Source organism: Acomys russatus, chromosome 6, assembly GCF_903995435.1.
Source record: "Acomys russatus chromosome 6, mAcoRus1.1, whole genome shotgun sequence".
In the NCBI taxonomy this organism is placed as follows: Eukaryota; Metazoa; Chordata; class Mammalia; order Rodentia; family Muridae; genus Acomys; species Acomys russatus.
In genome coordinates this window covers 75,145,701-75,168,928 of record NC_067142.1, presented here as the reverse complement: position 1 = coordinate 75,168,928, position 23,228 = coordinate 75,145,701, and the positions used below count along the sequence as shown (strand labels likewise).

The 23,228-nt window shown below is 40.7% G+C and overlaps 1 protein-coding gene across 1 annotated transcript in view; it reads right to left on the bottom strand.

The window, feature by feature from the left end:
• Lin9 (lin-9 DREAM MuvB core complex component) overlaps positions 1 to 23,228 on the bottom strand; it is a 48,452-nt gene that overhangs the window by 13,393 nt on the left and 11,831 nt on the right. Inside the window, exons 5-10 of the mRNA XM_051148019.1 lie at positions 16,099 to 16,232; positions 13,187 to 13,312; positions 8,368 to 8,525; positions 4,374 to 4,507; positions 3,019 to 3,138; positions 2,661 to 2,762 (exon numbers count right to left, since the gene is read on the bottom strand). Of these exons, the coding sequence (XP_051003976.1) occupies positions 2,661 to 2,762; positions 3,019 to 3,138; positions 4,374 to 4,507; positions 8,368 to 8,525; positions 13,187 to 13,312; positions 16,099 to 16,232 (774 nt within the window). The remainder of the gene's footprint in view (positions 1 to 2,660; positions 2,763 to 3,018; positions 3,139 to 4,373; positions 4,508 to 8,367; positions 8,526 to 13,186; positions 13,313 to 16,098; positions 16,233 to 23,228) is intronic.

Sequence of the window (23,228 nt, the reverse complement as noted above, 5' to 3'; positions counted from 1 at the left end):
ACTCTGACACAGTTACATCACCACACACATTTCCCCTGGCTTTAGTTCCATCTTTCTACAGAACTGTAACACTGCTTCTGGAAGGGCAAGAAGAAACTAGGAATATTGTCCAGTTTGCCGAAAGTATAAATAAACCTATTTTCCTTTATTAATTTGTTTCCTTTTTTCCTTTTTTTTTTTTTTTTAAATACAGAGAAACTAGGCAGAGGGCAGCAGTTAGCACTTTTGACAGTGCTCAACCCCAGGAGTGAACCTCACTATAGTATAGCTTTTAGGTGACTCTCATAACACGATAGGCTCACTAACTGTAACAAGTGCGCCACTCTGGTGAAGGACATTATACATGTGTAAGGCAGGGGGTTTATGTGAAATATCTTTATTGTCCTCTTTATTTTGCTATGAACTTAAACTGCTCCCCAACATCCCCCCCAAAAAAGCACCCGCAAAGATCAAGTATATAGCACCAATAAAGATATCAGTACAGCAGACAACAGGACAACGCACACCTGAGGGTCTCTTGGCTTACTGTTCTCCCTGGGTATTTCTCTCAAGGACTGTTGCAAGGGACAAGTGTTGACTCTTTACATATTTGAACCTATCATATAAAAGTAGCTTATCTACTTTGGAAGCCAAAAGGCATATTGCAAAACTAATTATTTAATATCCAATTAATAAAACATATACATATAAAACTTCACTGAAATATTAGCTTAGAGTATAAACACTGAATATTTTAATGGATTATCAATGTTTTTATAAATAAAGACTATTTTAGGACTAGTAAAGTCATGGATCTTGAAGGGGAACCTACATCATTTTACTAACCCAGCCTAATCACTAACTACACTCTAAATATTCATTCTTATGCCCAAGGCTGTAGTTCTCACTCCTCACAGAAAAGCACAACTGATTAACACACAGCTGGGAGGTTCAGTCCCGACTGGCACATCAACAACACAACTCTTGTACCTAATGTTCAGGGATGACTGCAAGAGGGCGGAGACTGTGGAGACAGAGGAACAGGAAGTTTGCTGTGAGACTGTGCAGCCTAGCAACGCCAGGGAAGCTTTCCCCAGGAAGTCTCAACAACATAGCTACCTAAATTAGACCTGAACAAGGGCAACAGCATCAGACATGCTAATGTGGAGCAAAGGACTACAGGCAACTCAGGCATGCTGAGAGTGGGAGAAACACTTCCTCAAGACACTAGTACAGCAATGGGTGGCTGTCCCATACCAAGTGGTCAGCCCTAGAGCCACATACAAGTAGCAGTATACCAAGTAGTGGGTGATAACAATAGCAATTTTTAAAAATTGGGCGTGGGGGTGAATGGCTTTAATCCCAGCACTCGGAAGGCAGAGGCAGGTGGATTGCTATGAGTTGGAGGCCAGCCTGGTCTACAAAGAGAGTTGCCACCACCTCCACGCAAAAAAAATTTTTTTTAAAGATTGAAATATTATTTTCTTTCTTTCTTTTTTTTTTTTTTTTTGGTTTTTCGAGACAGGGTTTCTCTGTGTAGCCTTGGCCATCCTGGACTCACTTGTAGACCAGGCTGGCCTCGAACTCACAGCGATCCACCTGCCTCTGCCTCCTGAGTGCTGGGATTAAAGGCGTGCGCCACCACGCCCGGCTGAAATATTATTTTCAAAAAAGGAAAAAAATATTCAAAAAAAGCTGGCATGGTAGCACACACCTTTAAACCCAGCACTTGGGAGGCAGAGGCAGATGGATCTCTGAATTCAAGGCCAGCCTAGTCTACAAAACAAGTCCAGAATAGCCAAGGCTACACAGAGAAACCTTGTCTCTAAAAAGCAAAAATAAAAAACAACAACAAAAAAACCCTAAAAACAATATTAGCCCATGATTTAGTCAAACTGTGTAATCTCTCTTTTGTTTCTGTAAGAGTCAAGAGTCTAGCTTTTAGCTTCAGCTGGCTTTGAAGTTATAAGTCCCCCTCTCAGCTTCCCAGGTTTGCTTCACTGATGTGACTTTATTTAATTTAATTTTCAAAACCAACTGCTCAAACCCAGCATAGTTGACACATGTTCAATCCTAGCACACAGAGGCAGAGGCAGGTGAGTTCCAGGCCACGTCGGCCTACAGAGTCCAGGACAGCCAGGGCTACATAGTGAGATACTATTTCAAAAACAAACAAACAAACAAAACCCCCAGTAACTGTTTCCCCCCCCAAAAGACTGTTATTATAATGCTTCTATTCTTTTTTTTTAAATATTTATTTATTATTATGTATACAGTACTCTACCTGCATGTATACCTGCCGGCCAGAAGAGGGCACCAGATCTCATTATAGATGGTTATGAGCCACCATGTGGTTGCTGGGAATTGAACTGAGGACCTCTGGAAGAGTAGCCAATGCTCTTAACCTCTGAGCCATCTCTCCCGCCCCAATGCTCCTATCCTTTAATTTAGATTTAGATTTCTTAGTGTCTAATCCCTAAGTACTTAGTAAGTAAGCAGTAGTTTCTCATCTAAAAAAGAAACAAAACAAGAAAGACCTCGAGTCATTTTTGGCCTGAAAACCTACACAATGGTTGAAAGGATAATATGTAAAAATGGTTGTTGACCCACAGAAAGACTCCACCTTTCACAACGCTGAAGACATTCAGTCCCAAGCATCAAAAGCATGCAGAACAACTCACCACCTGGATAAGGAACTCTACTGGGAAGCCTCCTAACGTCTCTGTGTCAGAGCCAGAAATTCTGCTCCTCCAAGGCGACTGTCCTAGTAAAGGGTCACTATCCTGAGGGACAGAGAATCATCTAGTCACTGACAGAATCTTTAGATGAAGTGAAAGTTCTGCTTAATTAAAAGTACATTAAAATCCAGTAACAAAATATTTCCAGAATTGGAGCAACTATTTACTTATTTTAATATCTGCCACAATCAGTTCAAAATAATATAGGTAATATAGTCCTGAAGCAGTTGTAATGTGTGCTTCATGAGAGCTGTTTACGTTCACAACAGTTACGTTATGAGGGCATTTCTAGACTACTTACTGTAATTGGTGACTGGAGAGGAGGGGTATAATGTAACCGTGGAGGGGTCATAAAAAACCGAGAAGGCCGCTGTTTTTGTCCAAAGGCAGCAATTGGCATTGTCTCATGAGGCTCGTTGCTCTTTGAAAAAAGAGAATATAGAATTTGTAAGCATTGTAGCATTATTGTATATCAACTTGAAATATAGCATCTCACCATCCAGATTGCAGTTATAGTTTAAATTATTTATTTAGCACTCTCCAGTCTATAGGACAGCACAGTTATTTTACTCACTTATTAAAAAGGCATGTAAAGCAGAGAATGAAGCTCAGAGGTTCAGTGATCACTAGGCCCTGGGTTCAATCCAAATCCAAAGTACACTCACGAATGTGAACACTAACACACGTGTGCACATGCACAAAACACACCTGTAAATGCATGCATAACTTCCACCAAAATCAAGACTGATAAGTGCTTTGGCAGGCTAATGTGTATTAGACCTAGATTATAATATGTTTGACTGACAAACAAAAACCCCCAAGAATTAGAGTCTTGAATAAGCTAATGAATACTGTGGCAACTGTATCATGCAAAAAGCAAAGGTACTGGGCCACTAAGTGGGTACAGGCACCTGCCACAATTCCTGAAGACCTGAGTTAAATTCCTGGGAGTCTCACGGGGAGAGGAGAGAACTGACATCTACAAGTTGGACTCTGACCCCCAAACAAGTGTTGTGCTGTATGTGAGCACGAGCCATCGGCCGCCCCCCAGACATACTGAATGAAAATGTAATATAAAGCTGGGCCGTGGTGCACGTGCCTGTAATCCCAACACTTGGGAGGCAGAGGCAGGCGATCTCTGTGAGTTCGAGGCCAGCCTGGTCTGCACAGTGAGTTCCAGAACAGCCAAGGCTACACAGAGAAACCCTGTCTCCAAAACAAAAAAACCAAATAATTTTAAAAAGTGAAGGTTCTGATTCTACATAATGTGAGAATAAAACAGAAAAATACTGAAAGCCTAAGAAGTTACCTCATATTTTAAATTTAGGACTGATTATATACCTTAATCTAATGGCTAGAATGAAAATGTATAGATTCTAAGATTATCTAGTCAGAAACAATCATTCTTTTACAGTAAATTGCTGTGTGGACAAAGCACAAGGGAGGGATCCTAGCTTTTGCAAATGAGATTTAAAGTACAGTTCTTCTCCAGGGATCTAGTATACAAGGTTAGAAAATCCTAAGTCTATTATTTGACTTGTAACCTTGATTCTCTGACAAAAGGCAATTTATTAGAAAATGCTAAAATAATTAAAAGGCACAAAACAAAAATATACTATAAAACACTTTAATTAAGCTTAATAAAATATTACTCACAAGGACTTCATAGTCAGGAATGGTGTGCGTCCCCAGCCCTGTCCTATCGAAAGTTACTCTGTAAGTAGCATTAAGAGTATCCACAGCATCTATCTGACCAGTAAACAGACCATCATGAACGCCACGTAATCGTGCTGAGAAAAAAAATAGGCATTATCATATTTAGGACATGCAAAGAATTGTCAAATAAAACTGTTGTAAGCATGTAGTTTAAGCCATAGAAGCATAATGTCACTGTCTACTAGTTTTAAAATGACTGTGTACTACTTTATTTTTTAGGTTTAAAGAATTAACAAAGTTTTTTAAACAAAACAAATTGAAATGATAATTCTTCCCTCCACCCCAAGACAGGGTTCTCTCTGTAGCTTTGGCTGCGCTGGACTTTGTAGAGCAGGCTGGCCTTGAACTCACAGTGATCCACTTGCCTCTGTCTCCTGAGTACTAGGGGTAAAGGTATCCACCTTCACGCCTGGCTAAAATGATGACTTTTTTTTTTTTAAGATTTATTTATTTATTTATTTTATGTATGCGGGGGAATTTGTCTGCATGTACATTTGCACAACAGAAGACAGCATCAGACAGTTGTGAGCTGCCATGTGGGTGCTGGGAATAGAACTCAGGACCCTCAGAAGAGCAGCGAGTGCTCTTAGCCACGGAGCCACTTGGGAAGAAGAGAGACTCAAGGAGAGGGGAGGAGAAGAAAGAAGGCCACCATGGGTTAGGTGGAGAAGCACATGGCTGGCATGGATAGAGGATTTGGCTCAGATGAAGAACATTAGCAAGTATTTGGGATTATGGATGAGAGATAGCTTGACAGAAATTATTAGAAGCAGATGGCACGGGAAGTAGTTTAGAGGATTAGTATCTGTCCTGCCCCGGGTTAACTAAGGCTATTATAAAATACAACACGTGTCTGTGTCTTGATTGAATGTTAGCGGGTTAGAAAATACTGTCTTAATAATAAGTACAGGCCTGATAATAAACATTATTAGGCCATACTGGTAAATTAACAACAAGTGGTAATTATTAGGCAATACTGATAATCTAACCACAACAGAGCCATCTCTCCAGCCCTGAAATGATGACTCTAAATGTGTGTGTGTGTGTGTGTGTGTGTGTGTGTGTGTGTGTGTGTGTGTGTGTGTGTGTGTGTGTGTATTAGCTGGGTGCAGTGGCCATTAATCTCAGCACTCAGGAGGCAGAGACAGGTGGATTGCTGTGAGTTCGAGGCCAGCCTGGTCTACAAAACGAGTCCAGGACAGCCGAGGCTACAAAGAGAAACCATCTCAAAAAAAACAAAAGAAAAAAGAAAGAAAGAAAGAAAGAAAACATTCATTTATTATTTATACAGTATTCTGCCCGTATGTGTGCCTGCCTACACAAGAAGGAACCAGATTTCATTACAGATGGTCGTGAGCCACCATGTGGTTCCTGGGAATTGAACTCGGGACCTTTGGAAGAACAGACGGTGCTCTTAACCTCTGAACCATCTCTCCAGCCCCCTGGATACCATACTTTTAAGTGACACAGGGGCCACTCCTTGGGAATCAGGATTAAAAATAAGCATGAAAAAGTAGAGAAGAGGCAAAACTAAAGAGATGGCTCAATGGTTAAAAGCACTGATTCTAGAGGACCCAAGTTTGGTTCCCAACACCATGTAGCTGCTCACAACCATCCTAGAACCAACCAGTTCCAGGGGATCTGATGCCCTTTTCTATCTCTGATGACACTGCACACACTTGGTACACAGATACACATATGGGCAAAATAGTCATAAACACTGAATAATAATAAAAGAAAAAAATAAAATAGAGAGGACAGAGCAATAACTTCAAAGGCAAGCTACTATAGCAAATTCAACCACACTGTATAAATCACAATATAAAGTTACCATAGTATCACGTTTTCAACCAAAAATTATACTAGATACGTTAACTAGGGACTATGATTCTAACTCAGGAAAAAATATATAGCAAGGAAGGAGCAGTGATCATGTGTGAATATAATAAAAATATATTGTATGCTCATAGAAAAATTGCTGAAGAAAAAAATTCTCTGGAGAGATGGCTCAGTGGCTAAGAACACTTGCTGCTCTTGCAGAAAACCCAAGTTTGGTTCCCAACACCTACACAGCGACTATCAACTGTCTCTAACTTAATTTCAAAGGATTCAACACTCTCTTCTAGACTTTGACAGCACTAGACACAGACATGCATGCAGACAAAACATGCATACGCATAATAAAATGTGCAGTTGTTTTTGTTTTTATTTTCTTCTTAAGACACAGTTCTCTATGGCCTTGGCTGTCCTAGAACTCATTCTATAGACTAGGCTGGCCTTGAACTCAGAGATCCACCTGCTTCTGCCAGTATTAATAAAGGTGCCTGTCACCATGCCCAGTTCTGGTCTTTGAAGCTATGGCCTTATGCACACTAGACTAGTGCTCTATCACGAAGTTACAATTTCAGCTAAATTTGAAGTTTTCATACTTTCCTCTTTGTTAAAACTGAAGTAGATATGCAGAATCAAACCTATAAAACCAACAAATTTTGTATTTTACAAAAGAACTTTTTTTGAAGGTTTCTTTTGTTTGTTTTGTTTTTTGTTTTTTTTGAAACAAGGATGAGCCAGGCGTGGTGGGCACGCCTTTAATCCCAGCACTCGGGAGACAGAGGCAGGTGGATCGCTGTGAGTTCAAGGCCAGCCTGGTCTACAAAGTGAGTCCAGGACAGCCAAGGCTACACAGAGAAACCCTGTCTCGAAAGACTAAAACCAAACCAAACCAAAACCAAAAAAGGCAAGATATGCCTGTCTCCACCTTCTGAGTGTTAGGAGTAAAGTGTTACCACCACCTGCCAAACTTTCTGCAGTCAGGTACTGCTATATTGTTACTCCAGCTACAGCTGACTATAGTCATCCTGCCTTGGATTCTAGAATAGCTCCGACTTCAGTTGTGTGTCACCACAAACTGTTCCACCTTACATACTTTTGAACACAGCCTACTAAATAATTTGTTTTTACTCAATTATTAGAAATGGAATATTTTGGGCTGGAGAGATGGCTTAGTGGTTAAGAGCACTGTCTGTTCTTCCAAAGGTCCTGAGTTTAACTCCCAGCACCCACATGGTAGCCCACAACCATCTATAATGAGATCCGGTGCCCTCTTTTGGCATGTGGGCAGAATACTGTATAAATAAATAAAGAAATGTTTAAAAAAATTATTTCTAGACCCAAATATAACTAAAACAATGTTGCTAGTAAATTAACTAAATAAGGCTGGTTATGAAACAAATGACATAGAAGCAAAAGAGAGAATAATCTTAAAAATTTAAACATACATTAACTATACTTAGTCCAGTAAATCATGTATTTCATCTTTATAGCAGATTACTCTTATTTTTTTATTAACATGTTTCTTTCTTTTTTTCTTTTTGTGGTCCTGGGGATAAAATCCTTACTTGTGCTAGAGAAGCACTTTCCAGTAAGCTACATTCCAGCCCTTTTGTGTTTTGAGGCAAGGACCTGCTATGTAGGTAATCCAGGCTGCCCCCAGCTTCCCATGGAGCTGGGATAATATAGGTCTTTGCTACTATGCCTGGCTACTTTAGTTCATACTGTAGTAGATATTATTGAGTTACTATATATATTTTAAGGTATCTAGTTTTACTTTATGTGTATGAGTATTCGCCTACATGCACATATGTGTACCACATGCATGCCTGGTGCTCTCACAGGTCAGAAGTCAGCATCAGATGCCCCTCAAGCAGATTGTGAGCCACTGTGCAGGTGCTGGGAACTGAATCCAAAACCTCTGCAAAAGCTGCAAGTCCTTTTAACCACCAAGCCATCTCTTGGTGGTTTACTTTTTTTTTAAAGTAGATTTCTTTACTATAATGAATTGCTGTAGAACCAGAGTTATGCTTCATAAGTTTCTAATAGACGCAATCGTAGCTACAACTCACAAATGACTAGTAATAAGCTTGTTTTCACTTACCTGTAACTTTGGTTCCAATAACCAGGGGTAGAGGAATTTCATCTGGGAGATCTTTGAATTGCGAAACATCTGCAACTTTCCTTTGTTGTAAGAGCCTGATTTTCTGCCGTTTCTGTTTTAATGCTGATCTCTCTTCCTCAAAAAATGCAGAAGAACATCTAGAATAAATTATAGACAGCATATAAGTAAGACAGGCCAGGCTAGCATTATAGTACACACCTGTAATTCAAACACGTGTACCAGCAATATAGTACATTGTATTTGAAGTGTATAATCAGATACATTTTGAGGATCTGGGAGCTGTCTCAGCAGTTACAGTCTTGCTGTGCAGGCAGGACTTGAGTTTGGACCCCAGAACTTATGTAAACGCCAGTTGGGCATGGAAGCCTGCCTCCAAACGCAGCCTAGGAAGACTGAGAGGATCCCGAAAACAAACTAGCTGGAGTCTCGAGGAGCACGGTGAGGCTGGATGTGACGGCGCATGCCTATAATCCTAGTATGCTGAGGCAGGTGGATCTCTGTGAGTTCCAGGCCAGCCTGGTTTAACTAGCGAGTTGCAAGACACCCAAACAACACAGCGGACACCTTGTCTCGAACAATAACAACAATGAAAGAATAAAGTCAAAGAGTGATGAGGAAGATTCCCCTCCATGCCTCCACACACATGCAAACATGTCAGAAAACATATATGAGGAGGAAAAAAAACGATTTGCCTAGCCGCCAAGCCTGAACTTGATCCCTACCACCCATGTGGTAGAAGGAATATCCAACTCCCATAAAATGTTCTCATCTCCACACCTAAATAAGTGTAATAAAAAGACAAAAACAAACGGACAAAACCACAGCCCTTCCACCACAGTCAGGCAATGAGCACACAGCCCAAGGGTTTCCTTACCCACTACTCCTCCTTGTGTGGCTCCACTTTTATCACTTCTCTTCTTAAGCAAGCACTGAGTTAACTCACCTCACAGATCTGCTGCTACCCTCTGTCTATAAGTTTCAGATACTTTTGGCATTTTTTTTTTTTTTTTTTTTTTGGTTTTTCGAGACAGGGTTTCTCTGTGTAGCCTTGGCCATCCTGGACTCACTTTGTAGACCAGGCTGGCCTCGAACTCACAATGATCCGCCTGCCTCTGCCTCCCGAGTGCTGGGATTAAAGGCGTGCGCCACCACGGCCGGCTCTAAACTCTTTACTTTTATGAAGTAAAATTTATTGAGATTTCCTCTTATCCCTCCTAACTCTAGAACATACTAGAACTCTTAAAAATTTTTCAATTCAGTGTCTATATTAGGTAATACACAAAACTACACATTATTTGGCATCTAAAACGGATTTTCTCTAGTAGTTTCACTGCTTCATTTTTAAAAATTTAATGTGTGAGTGCTTTGTCTACACGTATGTATATGTACTACATGTATGCCAGACGCCTACAGAGGGAGAAGAGTGCATCAAATGCCGTGGAACAGGAGCTATAGGTGGTTGTGACCCATCACGCAGGTGCTTGGAGTCAAACTTGGGCCCTCTGTGAGACAAGCAAATGCTATTCATCACTGAGCCATCTCTCCACCCTACTGTTTAATTTTTAAATATTTGCAAATCTTCATTTTAAAATTTTTCTCTAGTTTGTTCATAGTGTAAATCTCCATGATAAAATCTATTCTCCACCTCCTCCATGTAATTGAGAAGCATCTGCTAAATTCCCAGATATTATGCGATTGTACTGAATTGTCTTTTCTTTTTCATTCATCTTTCCATTCATGTGCTGTTACCCCACTGTTTTAATTGTAGTCACTTAATAATCTGTGCTCTAGTTCTTGTACTGTCAATCTTTTTATTTATTTATTTATTTATTTATTTATTTATTTATTTGAGACAGGGTCTCTCTGTGTAGCCTTGGCTATCCTGGACTCTCTTTGTAGACCAGGCTGGCCTTGAACTCACGGAGATCCACCTGCCTCTGCCTCCCAAGTGCTGGGATTAAAGGTGTGCACCACTACACCCGGCTCTGTCAATCTTTTTATGTTTATTTAATGTGTTTGAGTGTTTTACCTGTATACACGTTTATGTACCACATGTATGCCTAGTCCCTGAGAAGGCAGAAGACGACACTGGATCTCTGGAATGAGTTACAGATGACTGTGCACCACCGTGTGGTACTGGAAACCAAATTCAGGTTCTCTGGAAGAGCAGCCTGTGCTCGGAACTGTTGAGTACTCTCTCCAGCCCCTGTGCGGTCAATCTTAACTATCTTAATTCTTCGGCTGAAGAATGTTGTTCTTCATTTCTTTGTTTTTTTTTTTTTAGGCCTTATCTACTTGATTTCTACCCTAGCAAATAACTATTTGGGGGGGTGGGGGGGGGGAGACATGTTTTCACTATGTTACCCTTGCTGGCCTGGAACTCACTATATAACTTGTGCAAGCGTGACTCATGCTAGCCACTATATAACTCTATCACACCCTTTAAGCACATGCATGATTTAGAATGAACTTGTTAAGATATTGAACCTTCCTTTCTAAGACCACATGTTCTTCATATTTGTTCATATGTATTATATGAACAAATAGTACTAAGCTCCTTTCCGATAGTTTTGTTTTGGTTTTTTTGGGGGGAGGGGGTTGGTTTTTCAAGACAGGGTTTCTCTGTGTAGCCTTGGTTGTCTTAGATTTGCTTTGTAGACCAGGCTGGCCTTGAACTCACGTCAATCCGCCTGCCTCTGCCTCCCGAGTGCTGGGATTACAGGCGTGCTCCACTATGCCTACCCCTGACAGTTTTGTAACTAAACGCAATTTCACCATTGATACTTCATAAAAATTTACGTTTATTTATCTGAGTATGTGTGCATGCAAAAATATGGCATGGTGTGCAAGTGGAAATCAGAGCACAGCTTATGGAGGTCTGGTCTCTCCTTCCACCTCCTGGGTTTCTGGGATTGAAATCAGGACTGGCAGCAAAGCCCTTACTTGCTGAGTCATCTCCTGCACCAATTGATTTTTTTTCCTTAACTGTGTGTATATGTATGAACATATATGTGTATACGTGTACACGTATGTATGTATGTATGTATGTATGTATGTATGTATGTACGTATGTACACATACATACTTCAAGACTGGAGTTGCAGACTATGAACTGTCCTGTGGCGCTGGGGTTCAAATCTGGGTCTCCTGCAGTGCTCGTCACCACTGACCATCTCTCCAGCTCTCAGCTGAGTTCTGAAGTTGGGGTATTTCTGAAAGTTTACTTTACTAATAATATGTATTATAACCTGACTTCCTTAAGAAAAAAAAAACAATTTTTTTCATAAAAAGACTTCATGCTATTGTATATATGTATAAAATTCTTTTTTTTTTTTAAAGATTTATTTATTATGTAAACAGTATGCATCATGGTGGTTGTGAGCCACCATGTGGTTGCTGGGAATTGAACTCATGACCTCTGGAAGAATAGTCAGTGCCCTTAACCGCTAAGCCATCTCTCCAGCCCATGAAATTCTTAAAGAATAAAAATCATATTAAAGAGGGTGTGATGAGATGGCTCAGCAAGTAAAGGAGGCTGCCATCAAGCCTGACGACCTGAGTCTGAGCCCCACGGTCTACATGGTAGGAGGAGATAATTGAAAACAACTCCCACATATTATCCTGACCTTCACATGTGCACCATAGTATCCTTTTATACACAAAGTAAATAAATGTGAAAATCATACACAAGACCTTATAGCTTCCTTAATATTTTCCATGACAAGTAAAAACTTTTTGCAGGGTGGACTGGGGATGTAGCTCAGTTAGTAGAGCTCCTGACAAGCACACATTAATTCCTGGAGGATTTGATCTCAGGCACAGCATCTCACGCCTGTGACCCAACACTGAGAAGGTAGAGGCAGGAGATGAGAAGTTCAAGATTGACCTTTTGTCACAGATACCAGTTTGAGGCTAGCCTATGATGCAGGAGACTCTGCCAGGTAGGTAGGGAGGGAGGTAGTTAAGTAAGTAGAATTGGGAGGGGAAATGAACGCCAAGGACATAAGTAATTTAAAACCATAACACTGGGGCTGGAGAAGAAAATAAAAATAGACATTAAAATAATAAATCTTTAAAACAGTAATATGCTGGGCTGGAGAGATGGCTCAGCGGTTAAGAGCACTGTCTGCTCCTCCAGAGGTCCTGAGTTCAATTCCCAGCAGCCACATGGTGGCTCACAACCATCTGTAATATAATCTGATGCCCTCTTCTGGCCTGAGGGTGTACATGAAGGTAGAGCACTGTATACATAATAACAAATAAATTTTAAAAAATAAGTTAAAAAAAAAAAAGTAATATGCTAAAAATATGTAATCTGAAAAACTGAAATTGTACACTTTATTCTAAGAGTACAAAGCATTAAAATATTTAACATGTAATCAATTATTCTGAAAGTTATACTTTGGTACTAGTCCTTTGATGGCAGAAGCAGGTGGATCTACCAGCATAGTCTATATTGTGAGTTCCAGGCCAGCCAGGGCTACACAGTGAAAACTGTCTCAAAAAAAAAAAAAAAAAAGAGAGAGAGGCATGGTGGTGCACCCCTTTAATCCTAGCACCCAAGGGGCAGAGGCAGGCAGGTGGTTGAGTTCAAGGCCAGCCTAGTCTACAAAGCCAGTCCAGGACAGCCAAGGTTACATAGGGAAACCCTGTCTCAAAAAATCAAAAAGAAGAAAAGAAAAGAAACAAACAACAACAGAAAAGAAAAGAAACAGTCAAGGTAGTAATGATACTATCAACTATTTATTTTATTTCATTTTTCTATCAACTATTTATTAATTAAAAAAAATATTTTTACCTTCGTGGTTTTCCCATTAGTCGCCTGATTTTTCCCCATTCTACTCTTGTTAATTTTCTTGTTTTCAAATTAGGAAAAGATTCCTTTAGACATACACAGAAGTCATTATCTCCTTCAAAAAGTGGCCTGTAAAAGAGAATGGTTTTATGGTTTTATTTTATTGGTTAATACTTAATCTAAAATCCACCTTCTAAAGCTGGGTGGCGTGTGCCTTTAGTTTGGGTAGCTGGGAAGCAGAGGCAAGAATCACAAGGCCAAGGCCAGCCTCAGGTGTGTCACCACTTATAGCTACAAAGCAAGTTTGAGATCAACTTGGATTACCAGAAATCTCAAAAAACAAAAACAAAATGCAAATTCTGATTATTCATATCCTACTAATCACAATGTGTCCAACTTTCACTTCTAATCATAATCATAATCATATGTAGGTGAAATTCAAAGGGCTGAAGAAAGAAAGGTACTTGGTATATGAAATATCTAAAATGTTAAATTACTAAGGAAATCAGTCTAGGCTAGAGGCTCCAGGAAACTGTGTACTCAGCTCACATCTCCATCTGGGACTATCCTCTGGCTCTGCCATCACATCTGATAAAGACAAACAATATTAACTACAAAGTGTCTTTGCCCCAAAGGAAAAGCCATCACCAAGGAGTCCTCTCCTCTTTGGGATTAACCAAGTGTTAGAACCAGGAGAACTCTAGAGGGTTGGGGTAGTTTTGGTGACTCCCAAAATAACTCAATCACACTAAGACATCATGAAAATTCTCTTAAGACCATCAAAAAATTTTACTCATGAATTTAAGAAACGAAAAGTCCAGTTTTAACAAAGAGGCATAATGTGAATATCCATGAACTTCACAAGCTTCTGAGTAACTGTTTATGGAGGGCAGAAGGGAAGTACAGCCAAACAGCCAACAGGCAACAGGCAACCCCAATAATGGCAAAGCAAACAGATTAGAATCGGAGGTGTTCTTCATTATGCCTAGTGTCTAGTAATTGCATTTCAGCCAATCGCCATGTGCTATTCAAAATTCCTGTATAGCTGAAGTGTCTGATGACTAGCTGTAAATGAAAAGATGACTCTTCTAAATATAATTTGTCTGTTTCTCCAGATTTATAAAACAAACCTCATTTGCTGAGAGTTATGGTGCTTTGATTAAGGGTACCTTCAATTGGGGCTAGAGAGACGGCTTAAAGGTTAAGAGCACTGGCTGCTCTTCCAGAGTACCCAGTCCAATACCCAGCACCCACATGGCAGCTCACAGCTGTCTGTAACCCAGTTCTAGGAGATCTGATACCCTCACACAGGTATACAACGTAGGCAAAATACCAATGCACATGAAGTAAAAATAAGTTTAAAAAATGGGGGGAATCTTCATTCTACAGCAGTTGCTAGTTATAATATAGAAATCATGCTTTCATTTAAAACTTTTCACAAAATGTGTAGCTTCTAACAGGGGCAGGAAAAGGATGGCCAGGGCTATACAGAGAAACCCTGTCTCAGAAAAACAAAAACAAAACAAAAATGAAGAAATAGAATTTAATTAGACTGGAATAAGAAATAGAAAAATGGACTCTACATTGGGCACGGTGGCATATACCCATAGTTAGCTACTTGGGAGACTGAGGCAAGAGGATCAGTTGAAGCCACAATGGGAGGAGGCAGAGGCAGGCAGCTCTCCAGCCTGGTCTTTATAGCTAGTATCAGGCCAGCCAGTGCCACTTTAAAAAAGGAACATTTGAACTCAAGCCTGACAACACAAGACCTTGTCATTGTCCCTAAAACAAAAAGATTTAAAGGGGGCGGGGAAGGAAAAAGGGGACAAGCTGGAGAGCTGGGTCAACAGTTAAGAGCATGTACTGCTCTTGCACAGAGCCTGGGGAAGGTTTCCACCCACACGGCAGTTCACAACTGCCTAATTGCTCCAGTTCCAGGAGATCCTACACCCTCTGACTTCTGTGGCACCTACACACGTGAAGTACAAAAAGTCATACAGACAAACGTGTGTGTGTGTGTGTGTGTGTGTGTGTGTATACACACAATAAATAAAAACAAATCTTCTAAAAAGCCCAGAGACATAAGGTAGAAAAAAATAGTCCATCAAATGATTCCTAATGATATTCTGCTATACTCATAAATTGGTGCCTAGCCCAATCATTATGAGAGAGGCTTCCCTCTGCCAACTGATGGGAGCAGATGGAGAGATAGCCTAAATTAGAGCGCTCCCTCCAGTGGGTCCCTCCCCTTGAAGCTCGGGGAACCCTGTGGAAAAGTGGGAGGAAGAACAAGGCCCACAGAATCAACTAAGCAGCGTTTACAGGAGCTCACAGAGATTGAGCTGACAACCGTGCAGCCTGCATGGGTCTGTGCTAGGTCCTCTGCATGTTACGGTTGTTCACTTAAGGTGTTTGTGGGACTCCTGACAGTGGGAGTGGGAGTATCTCTAACTCTTTTGCCTGTTCTTAGGACCCTTTTCCTCCTACTGGGTCGCCTCACCAGCCTTGTTATGAGGGTTTGTGCCTAGTCTTATTGTATATTGTTATGCTATGCTTGATTGATACCCTGCTCTTTTCTTCTTTCTTTTTTAAGGGAAATGGAGGAGGGGTGGGTCTGGGGTCGAGGGAAAAGAGGCTGACTGGAAGAAGAGGATGGAGGAAAATTGAGGTTAGGCTGTTTTATATGAGAGAAGAATAAAAAATAAAAAGAGCAGCCAGGTGTGGTGGCGCACTCCTTTAATGCCAGCACTAAGGAGGCAGAGGCAGGTGGACTGATATGAGTTCAAGGCCTGCCTGGTCTCAAAAAAAAAAAAAAAAGAGCAAAGTAGATTTACAGAAGAGGTGACAGCTTATAACATTTGAAAAAGTTAATTTTCAGTTCAAGGAACAGTAATGGTAAGAACAGTGATACATACTTGTCTATATTTGAATAGAACCACTCGTATATGCACCATTTGTGTGCTTTGGGAAGCTTGAGTAGGTTCCGTAATCGAAAACCAATCTTCTGTGATGCTTTCTTATCTGGTGTTGACATCGTTGCTGTAAATTTCTACATTTAAAAAACAAAAACAAACAAACAAACAAAAAAAAACCCAAAAAAACACTGAATTATAGCATGATTAGATAAAAATGAACACTTACAATACTGAATGAGCTTATAAAAAGATACGGCATATTTTTAAGTACTCAAAAAGATTCAGGAATATTCAACATGGAATTTGTTAACAAACAAACCTCCTGATTAACAAAGTTAAAACCTCAGTTCGGCAATGTGGCTCAATATGCAGGAAAGACACTTGCTGCTAAGCCTGATGACCTGAGTTCATCGGTCATCTCGTTGTGGAAGGAGCTGACTCTCACGAATTCTACGCGCACACACCCACGCATGTATATATGTTGTTGCTGTCCAGTCAAGCACCAAGTGTTGTTGTGTAAACTTTGCTTCCCAACTTAAAGTTGGCTGGTTAATAAAATTAGCTAAGAGCCTGTAACTGGGTAGAAGAGGAAGCGGACCCTAGGTTCCCAGGCTTGGGGTCATGTGAGGACCATCTGAGGTGGAAGAGAAAGGAGCAGGAGAAGCCGCAGGTAAGGAGGACGTTGCCACGGGGCTGTATGGACCGTGAGCATGAGCCCACGAGGGCTGGCCTGATGGAGCGGAAGCCATCTGGGCAGGAACAATTATGGCAAATAACTTGGGGTGCGGAGCTAGGAAATAGCAAAATAGCTTAGAGGGTTGATCTTTGCCCAGTTATTGTGTCTTAAAGCTTTTATAAATCTAGAAAGTCTCAATTATTTGAGAACTAGCTGGGGTAGAGAAGCCATCCAGAGTCTAATACACACACACACACACACACACACACACACACACACACACACACTGTATTTTTTTCACAAAGTCAAAGCTTCAAGTTTTATATTCTGAAAAGGAAGTGAAATATTTTCCTCTATTCTGTTTGAACTATAATATAATTTCAATTTAGGTATGTAAGAAAAGCATATCCAATTTGTTTTCTAGATTCCCGAGTCAGAAAAGAGCAGCAAGAACTCTATGTGTTTGGTGTGCAGTTCAGTGTTAGCGTGCTTGACTACCAACAAACAAAAACAACGAAAATCATCAAAACACTACTGAAAAGATCAAGAGCGAACACGCATGTACACACAAGCACGCAGTAGTTCCATATAAAGTCAGTGTAAATGACAAAGTCTGGCAAAGTTCAGTCAGAGACCACTTTTACTATACAACACTACTAGGCATGGTAGTGTATGCCTGCAATTCCAGCACCTAGGCAGAGACAAGAGGACCGAGCCAAGTTCAATGCCAACATGGTCTACAGAACCAGTAGAGGGGGAGCAGGGAGACGAAACAGCAGTCAAGCACCAATAGAACCTTTTTTAAAAAAAGGCCAGGTGGGAAGCAGAGGCAGGTGGATCTCTGTGAGTTCGAGGCCAGCTTGGTCTACAAAGAGTTCCAGGACAGTCAGAGACACATTGAGAAAACCTGTTTCAAAAAACAAAACAAAACAAAAAGTCAACATAACACAGTAGAGTTGATGGTAGAAATGCCAGAATGAGCCAAAATTGAGAAGCTATTGATATAATTCATGATTATTAATAAAGCAAAGTAGTATAATCATTTCCAATGATGATAAAGATGTCTGTACAATAATCCTTTAAAAAAAAATTTAGCTCAGTGGTAGAGGGCTTGCATAGCAAGTGCAAGGCCCTGGGTTCAGTCCTCAGCTCTGGGAAATAGGGGCTGGGGCGGAGGGCCGGCGGAAAAAAAAATCAAACTAGGTGTCCGAGTGCATGAGTCAAGGCCAGACTGCTCAACACAGTGAATTCCAGGCCAGCCAGGGTTACATGATACCCTGTCTACCAGAAAAAGCAAAACCAAAACAAAATAAAACCCCACAGAGATGACAAATAAAATGACTTGTGGGAGAATAAGTTAAACAACAGATTAGCGTAGCACTTAGGTGCTGGGGTTAGGACTCAGGTGCCCACACTGGTTCGATAAGCACTTTACCCACTGAGCCATGTCTTCTTCTTCTTCTTCTTCTTCTTCTTCTTCTCTCTCTCTCTCTCTCTCTCTCTCTCTCTCTCTCTCTCTCTCTCTCTCACACACACACACACACACACACACACACACACACACACACACACACACACACACACACACACACACACACACGATGGGTCTCCGGGTAAAGAAGCTGCTGCCAAGCCTCAGAACCCACATGGTGGAAGAAAGAACCCATCCTTGCAAGTTGTTCTCTGACCACCATACACACAACAGACAGCTAAATAAATAAACAGAAAAGCATCTAAGTAGCTCTGGCTGTCTTGGTACATACTATGCACAGAAGACTGGCCTCTACCTGTCTCTACCTCCCAAATCCTGGGACTAAACATGTGTACCTGGCAAGGTTTATTTTCTTTTTGTTTTGCCAGTAACAATACCATACACACAAACTTATAAAGAGAAAAAAAACCCTACAATAGTAAATTATTTAAAGTTCTGTGTTGAACTGTTTCTGCAGCAGGATCTTGCTACGTGGTCCTGGCTAGCTTGGAACTTGTATATAGATCAGGCTGTTCCTGATCTTGTGGCAATCTTTCCGCCTGTACCTCTCAAGTCCTTGGTTGGCAGGCACGCAATATGTAAGCTTGTTGTTCTCCTTCTTCTCCTTCTTCTCCTTCGCGTTCTTCTTTCGAGACAGGGTCTCTCTGTGTAGCCTTGGCTGTCCTGGACTCGCTTTGTAGACCAGGCCAGCCTCAAACTCACAATGATCCACCAGCCTCTGCCTCCTGAGTGCTGGCATTAAAGGCGTGCACCACCATGCCCAGCTCTTGTTAATCTTAACTTTTAAAAATTAGGCTTATTTACTTGTAATGTGTGCGAAGGGCACCTGTGTGTAGCTCATAAGTCAACATGGGGGAGCTGGTTCCACCATGTCAGTCCTAGGATCGAACTTAGGGAGTCAGCTTAGCAGCAGACTCTTTACCCACTCAGCCATTTCACAGGCTCCAACATGTAAAGTTTCACAAGTTTCTTTTCTTTTTAAAGGATAATCAAACTAATTTGATTAAAAGGATAAAGCAAACTAATCAGGGTTTCCCTAACTGGATGAGAAAAGGGGACTAGTGAATTAAGGTCAAAGTAGATTTTTCATTATAAACATTTTTGCCTGTATGACAGGGCCTCACTATGTAACTGTGGCTAACCTAAACTTGCAATGTAAATGAGCCTGCTTTGAACCCACAGAGATCAACTTGCCTCTCCTTCCCAGGTGCTAAGAGTAAAGACATGTGCCACCTCTCTCATATAAACTCATCATGTTAGGAAAGCTGTGCGTCTACAGACTAGTTGCAAAGCTAGCAGAGGATTTCCAAACGCTCTGCACCCATCTTCCCCAAGGTGACCAGGTGTCTGTCAAAGTCACTACAGTGCAGCACTCATGCTTTGTGTGGATTTCACTCACTTTTTCCTTTATGTCCTTTTGTGTTCTAGAATTTAAGATAAAACACTGAATTTAGGAAGTTAACTTTTGGGGCTGGAGAGATGGCTCAGCAGTTAAGAGCACTGGCTGCTCTTTCAGGGGTCCTGAGTTCAATTTCCAGCAACCACATGGTAGCTCACAACCATCTATAATGTGATCTGGTGTCCTCTTCTGATGTACACCACTGTGAATGTAATAAATAAATGAATGTTTTTAAAAAAGCAAATTAACTTTTTTATTTTTTTAAGAGAGAAGAAGCGAGGGATGGAGGGAAGGGAGGTGGGGGAGGGAAGAGAAGCCTCTATAGCTCCAGGTGGCTTTGAATCTGAGACAATGTTTCTACTTCAGCCTTCTCAGTGCTAGAACTGTATGTATCGACACCATGCTAACCTTAGAAATTTTAAATTTTTAATGTAAAAATAAAATATTTTGAAGGTTATTTAGTTGTTTACATAATCTCATGCATATAATGTTATGTATCAGTGTGGGCATGCTCCACAACATGCTCATGGAGGTCGGAGGACAATTCTCAGTAGTCAGTTCTCTCCTTCCAATGTGGGATTTAGGGATTTGAACTCAAGTCACCAGTGGCTTGGGTGGCAGGCACTTTCATCTGCTGAACCATATCACTGGCCTAAAAATACTCTATTCATAAAAACTGCTATTTCTTTCTGGTTCCCACCCCTAGCCCCCCGACAGGGTTTCTGTGTAGTTTTGGCCATCCTGGAACTTACTCTGTAAGCCAGGGTGGCCTTGAACTCAAGAGATCCCACTGCCTCTGCCTCCTGAGTGCTGGGATTAAAAGTGTGCGCCACCATGCCTGGCTAGTGTCTCTTTGTTTCTTTTTATTTATTCATTTTTGCTTTTTTCTAGACAAGATTTCTCTTCTGAACAAGTAGAACAAAGAACACAGGACAAATAAAGGCAACACCCTCAACAGGTGAAAAGATTTGATGCCGAAGATTCTCTTCCTTAGTCCTAACAGCCCCAGTTTTGTTTTCTCGAGACAGGGTTTCTCTGTGTAGCTTTGGCTGTCCTGGACTTGCTTTCTAGACCAGGCTGGCTCTAAACTCAAAGAAATCCACCTGTCTCTGCTTCCCAGGGTGCTGCTAGAATTAAAGATGCGCACCACTATGTCCAACTATGTTGTTTCTTTCTATAGAGTTAATTACATCATTTTTAAATAGAATGATTACTCTATGTATATATCTATAATATGCATCTTATAATATTTAGCACTTCTACTGTATAATAAAATTATATAAAGATCTTTTTGATTATGGGAAAATAAATTCAGATTGTTAGTGGAAATATACATTATTGTAAATCTTACATATAGATTAGGTAGCATGTTTCAATTTTTAAATGTAAATATTTTTGTTGTATCAGTTATATTTTTAAGTGTTTATTCCAAAATCGGGAGCAACAAAAATGTTCTAAATTTGTGATGATGACTATATAACTATGCACATTTTACAACCACAAAAGTATATACTTTTGTTTTAAGATGCTAGGGAGCCAACCCCTGGCCTTGGGCAGACTACGCAAAAGCCCTACCTATGAGCTATGCCCCCAGGCCTTTAAAATGTACGCTTTTTGTTTGTTTGTTTGTTGTTTGTTTTTTGTTTTTCGAGACAGGGTTTCTCTGTGTAGCCTTGGCTGTCCTGGACTCACTTTGTAGACCAGGCTGGCCTCGAACTCACAGCAATCCACCAGCCTCTGCCTCCCAAGTGCTAGGATTAAACATCAGTTAAAATGTACACTTTTTAATTAGGTAAACTGCATAGTATGTAAATTATGCACCAATAAAGCTGTTTATTTAAAATAACAACACTTTCTTTCTTTTTCTTTTCTTTTCTTTCTTTCTTTTTTTTTTTTTAAACAACATTGTTTCTTTAAGAAAGCAAGACTGGGGCTGGAGAGATGGCTCAGAGGTTAAGGGCACTGACTGCACCTGTAGCGGTCCTGAGTTCAATTCCCAGCAACCACATGGTGGCTCCTAGCCATCTGTAATGAGATCTGGTGCCCTTTCTGGCCTACAAATGTATATGCAGGCAGAGCGCTGTATACATGATAAATAAATAAATAAATTTTTTTTAAAAAAGAAAGCAAGACTGGAGACAGATTGCCTACCATTTAAGCCTCAGCCTTCACTTACCAGCTCTGTGACCTTGAGCAAGATAATTTAAGTTCTCCATATTTGTTCCTTCATCCCCACTTCAAAATGGGGAGTAATATAATAAAAATACCTACTTCATGAGGACTGTTGAAAATTAAATCAAAGTACTACACATCAGATGCCTAGACCAGCACCTGATATACAGTAAATAATGAATAAATGTTGAATATTTAATAATTTTTCAGCTGTGGATTATATTCGTTAAGTAAACACATCAACAGGCTCAGCTTAGAGACAGAGTACTTGCCTAGGAGATACAAAGTCCTGGGTTCAGTTCTCAGCACCAGAAAAACAAAAGACAAAAGCCCACCCAGCAACAACAAAAAACCCAGACAGACATAATGAAAATTTAGAGTCTGTGACTAGAGGGGGAAAAGAATAAGCTACATCACATAACTGGCACTGATGGGCTGGAGAGATAGCTCAGAGATTAAGAGCACTGACTGCTCTTCCAAAGGTCATGAGTTCAATTACCAGGAACCACATGTTGGCTCACAACCATCTATAATCAAATCTGTCACATAATAAGTAAATAAATCTGTTTTTAAAAAAATGGCAGGGCGGTGGTGGCGCAAGCCTTTAATCCTAGCACTTGGGAGGCAGAGGCAGGCGAATTGCTGTGAGTTCGAGGCCAGCCTGGTCTACAAAGCAAGTCCAGGGCAGTCAAGGATACACAGAGAGACCTTTTCTCAAAAAACAAACAAACAAACAAATAAATAAATAAATAGCACTGATAAGCGAGAGCTGTTGGGGGCTGGAGAGATGGTTCAACAGTTGAGAGCACCTGCTGCTCTTCCTTTTTTTTAATTAATTAACTTATTAATATGTATGCAGTATTCTGCCTGCATGTACACCTGCAGGCCAGAAGAGGGCATTAGATCTCATTATAGATGGCTGTGAGCCACCATGTGGTTGCTGGGAATTGAACTCAGGACCTCTGGGAAGAACAGTCAGTGCTCTTAACCTCTGAGCCATCTCTCCAGGCCCACTTGCTGCTCCTCCAAAGAAGTTATAAAGTTGGTCTGAGAAAAAAAACCATTATTGCCTTGAATTCCTATTAATCCACCTGCCTCTGCCACCCGAGTGCTAAGATTACAGGCAGGCACCATCATACCCTGGCACATTTTCTTATCTAAGTTGCATTCCTTTAGTTCATGCCCATTGTGACTTTAGATTTTTTAAGTTACATTTACTTCCTGTGTGTGTGTGTGTGTATGTGCACACGTGTCACTGCGTGCGTGAGGTAGCTAGAGGACAACCGGCAGGTGTCAGTTGTCCTCTACCATTTGAGTTCCAGGTACATAACTCAGGGTGCCTGGCTTGGTGGCAAGAGTCTTTATCCTGAGCATCTCACAGGCCAAAACGT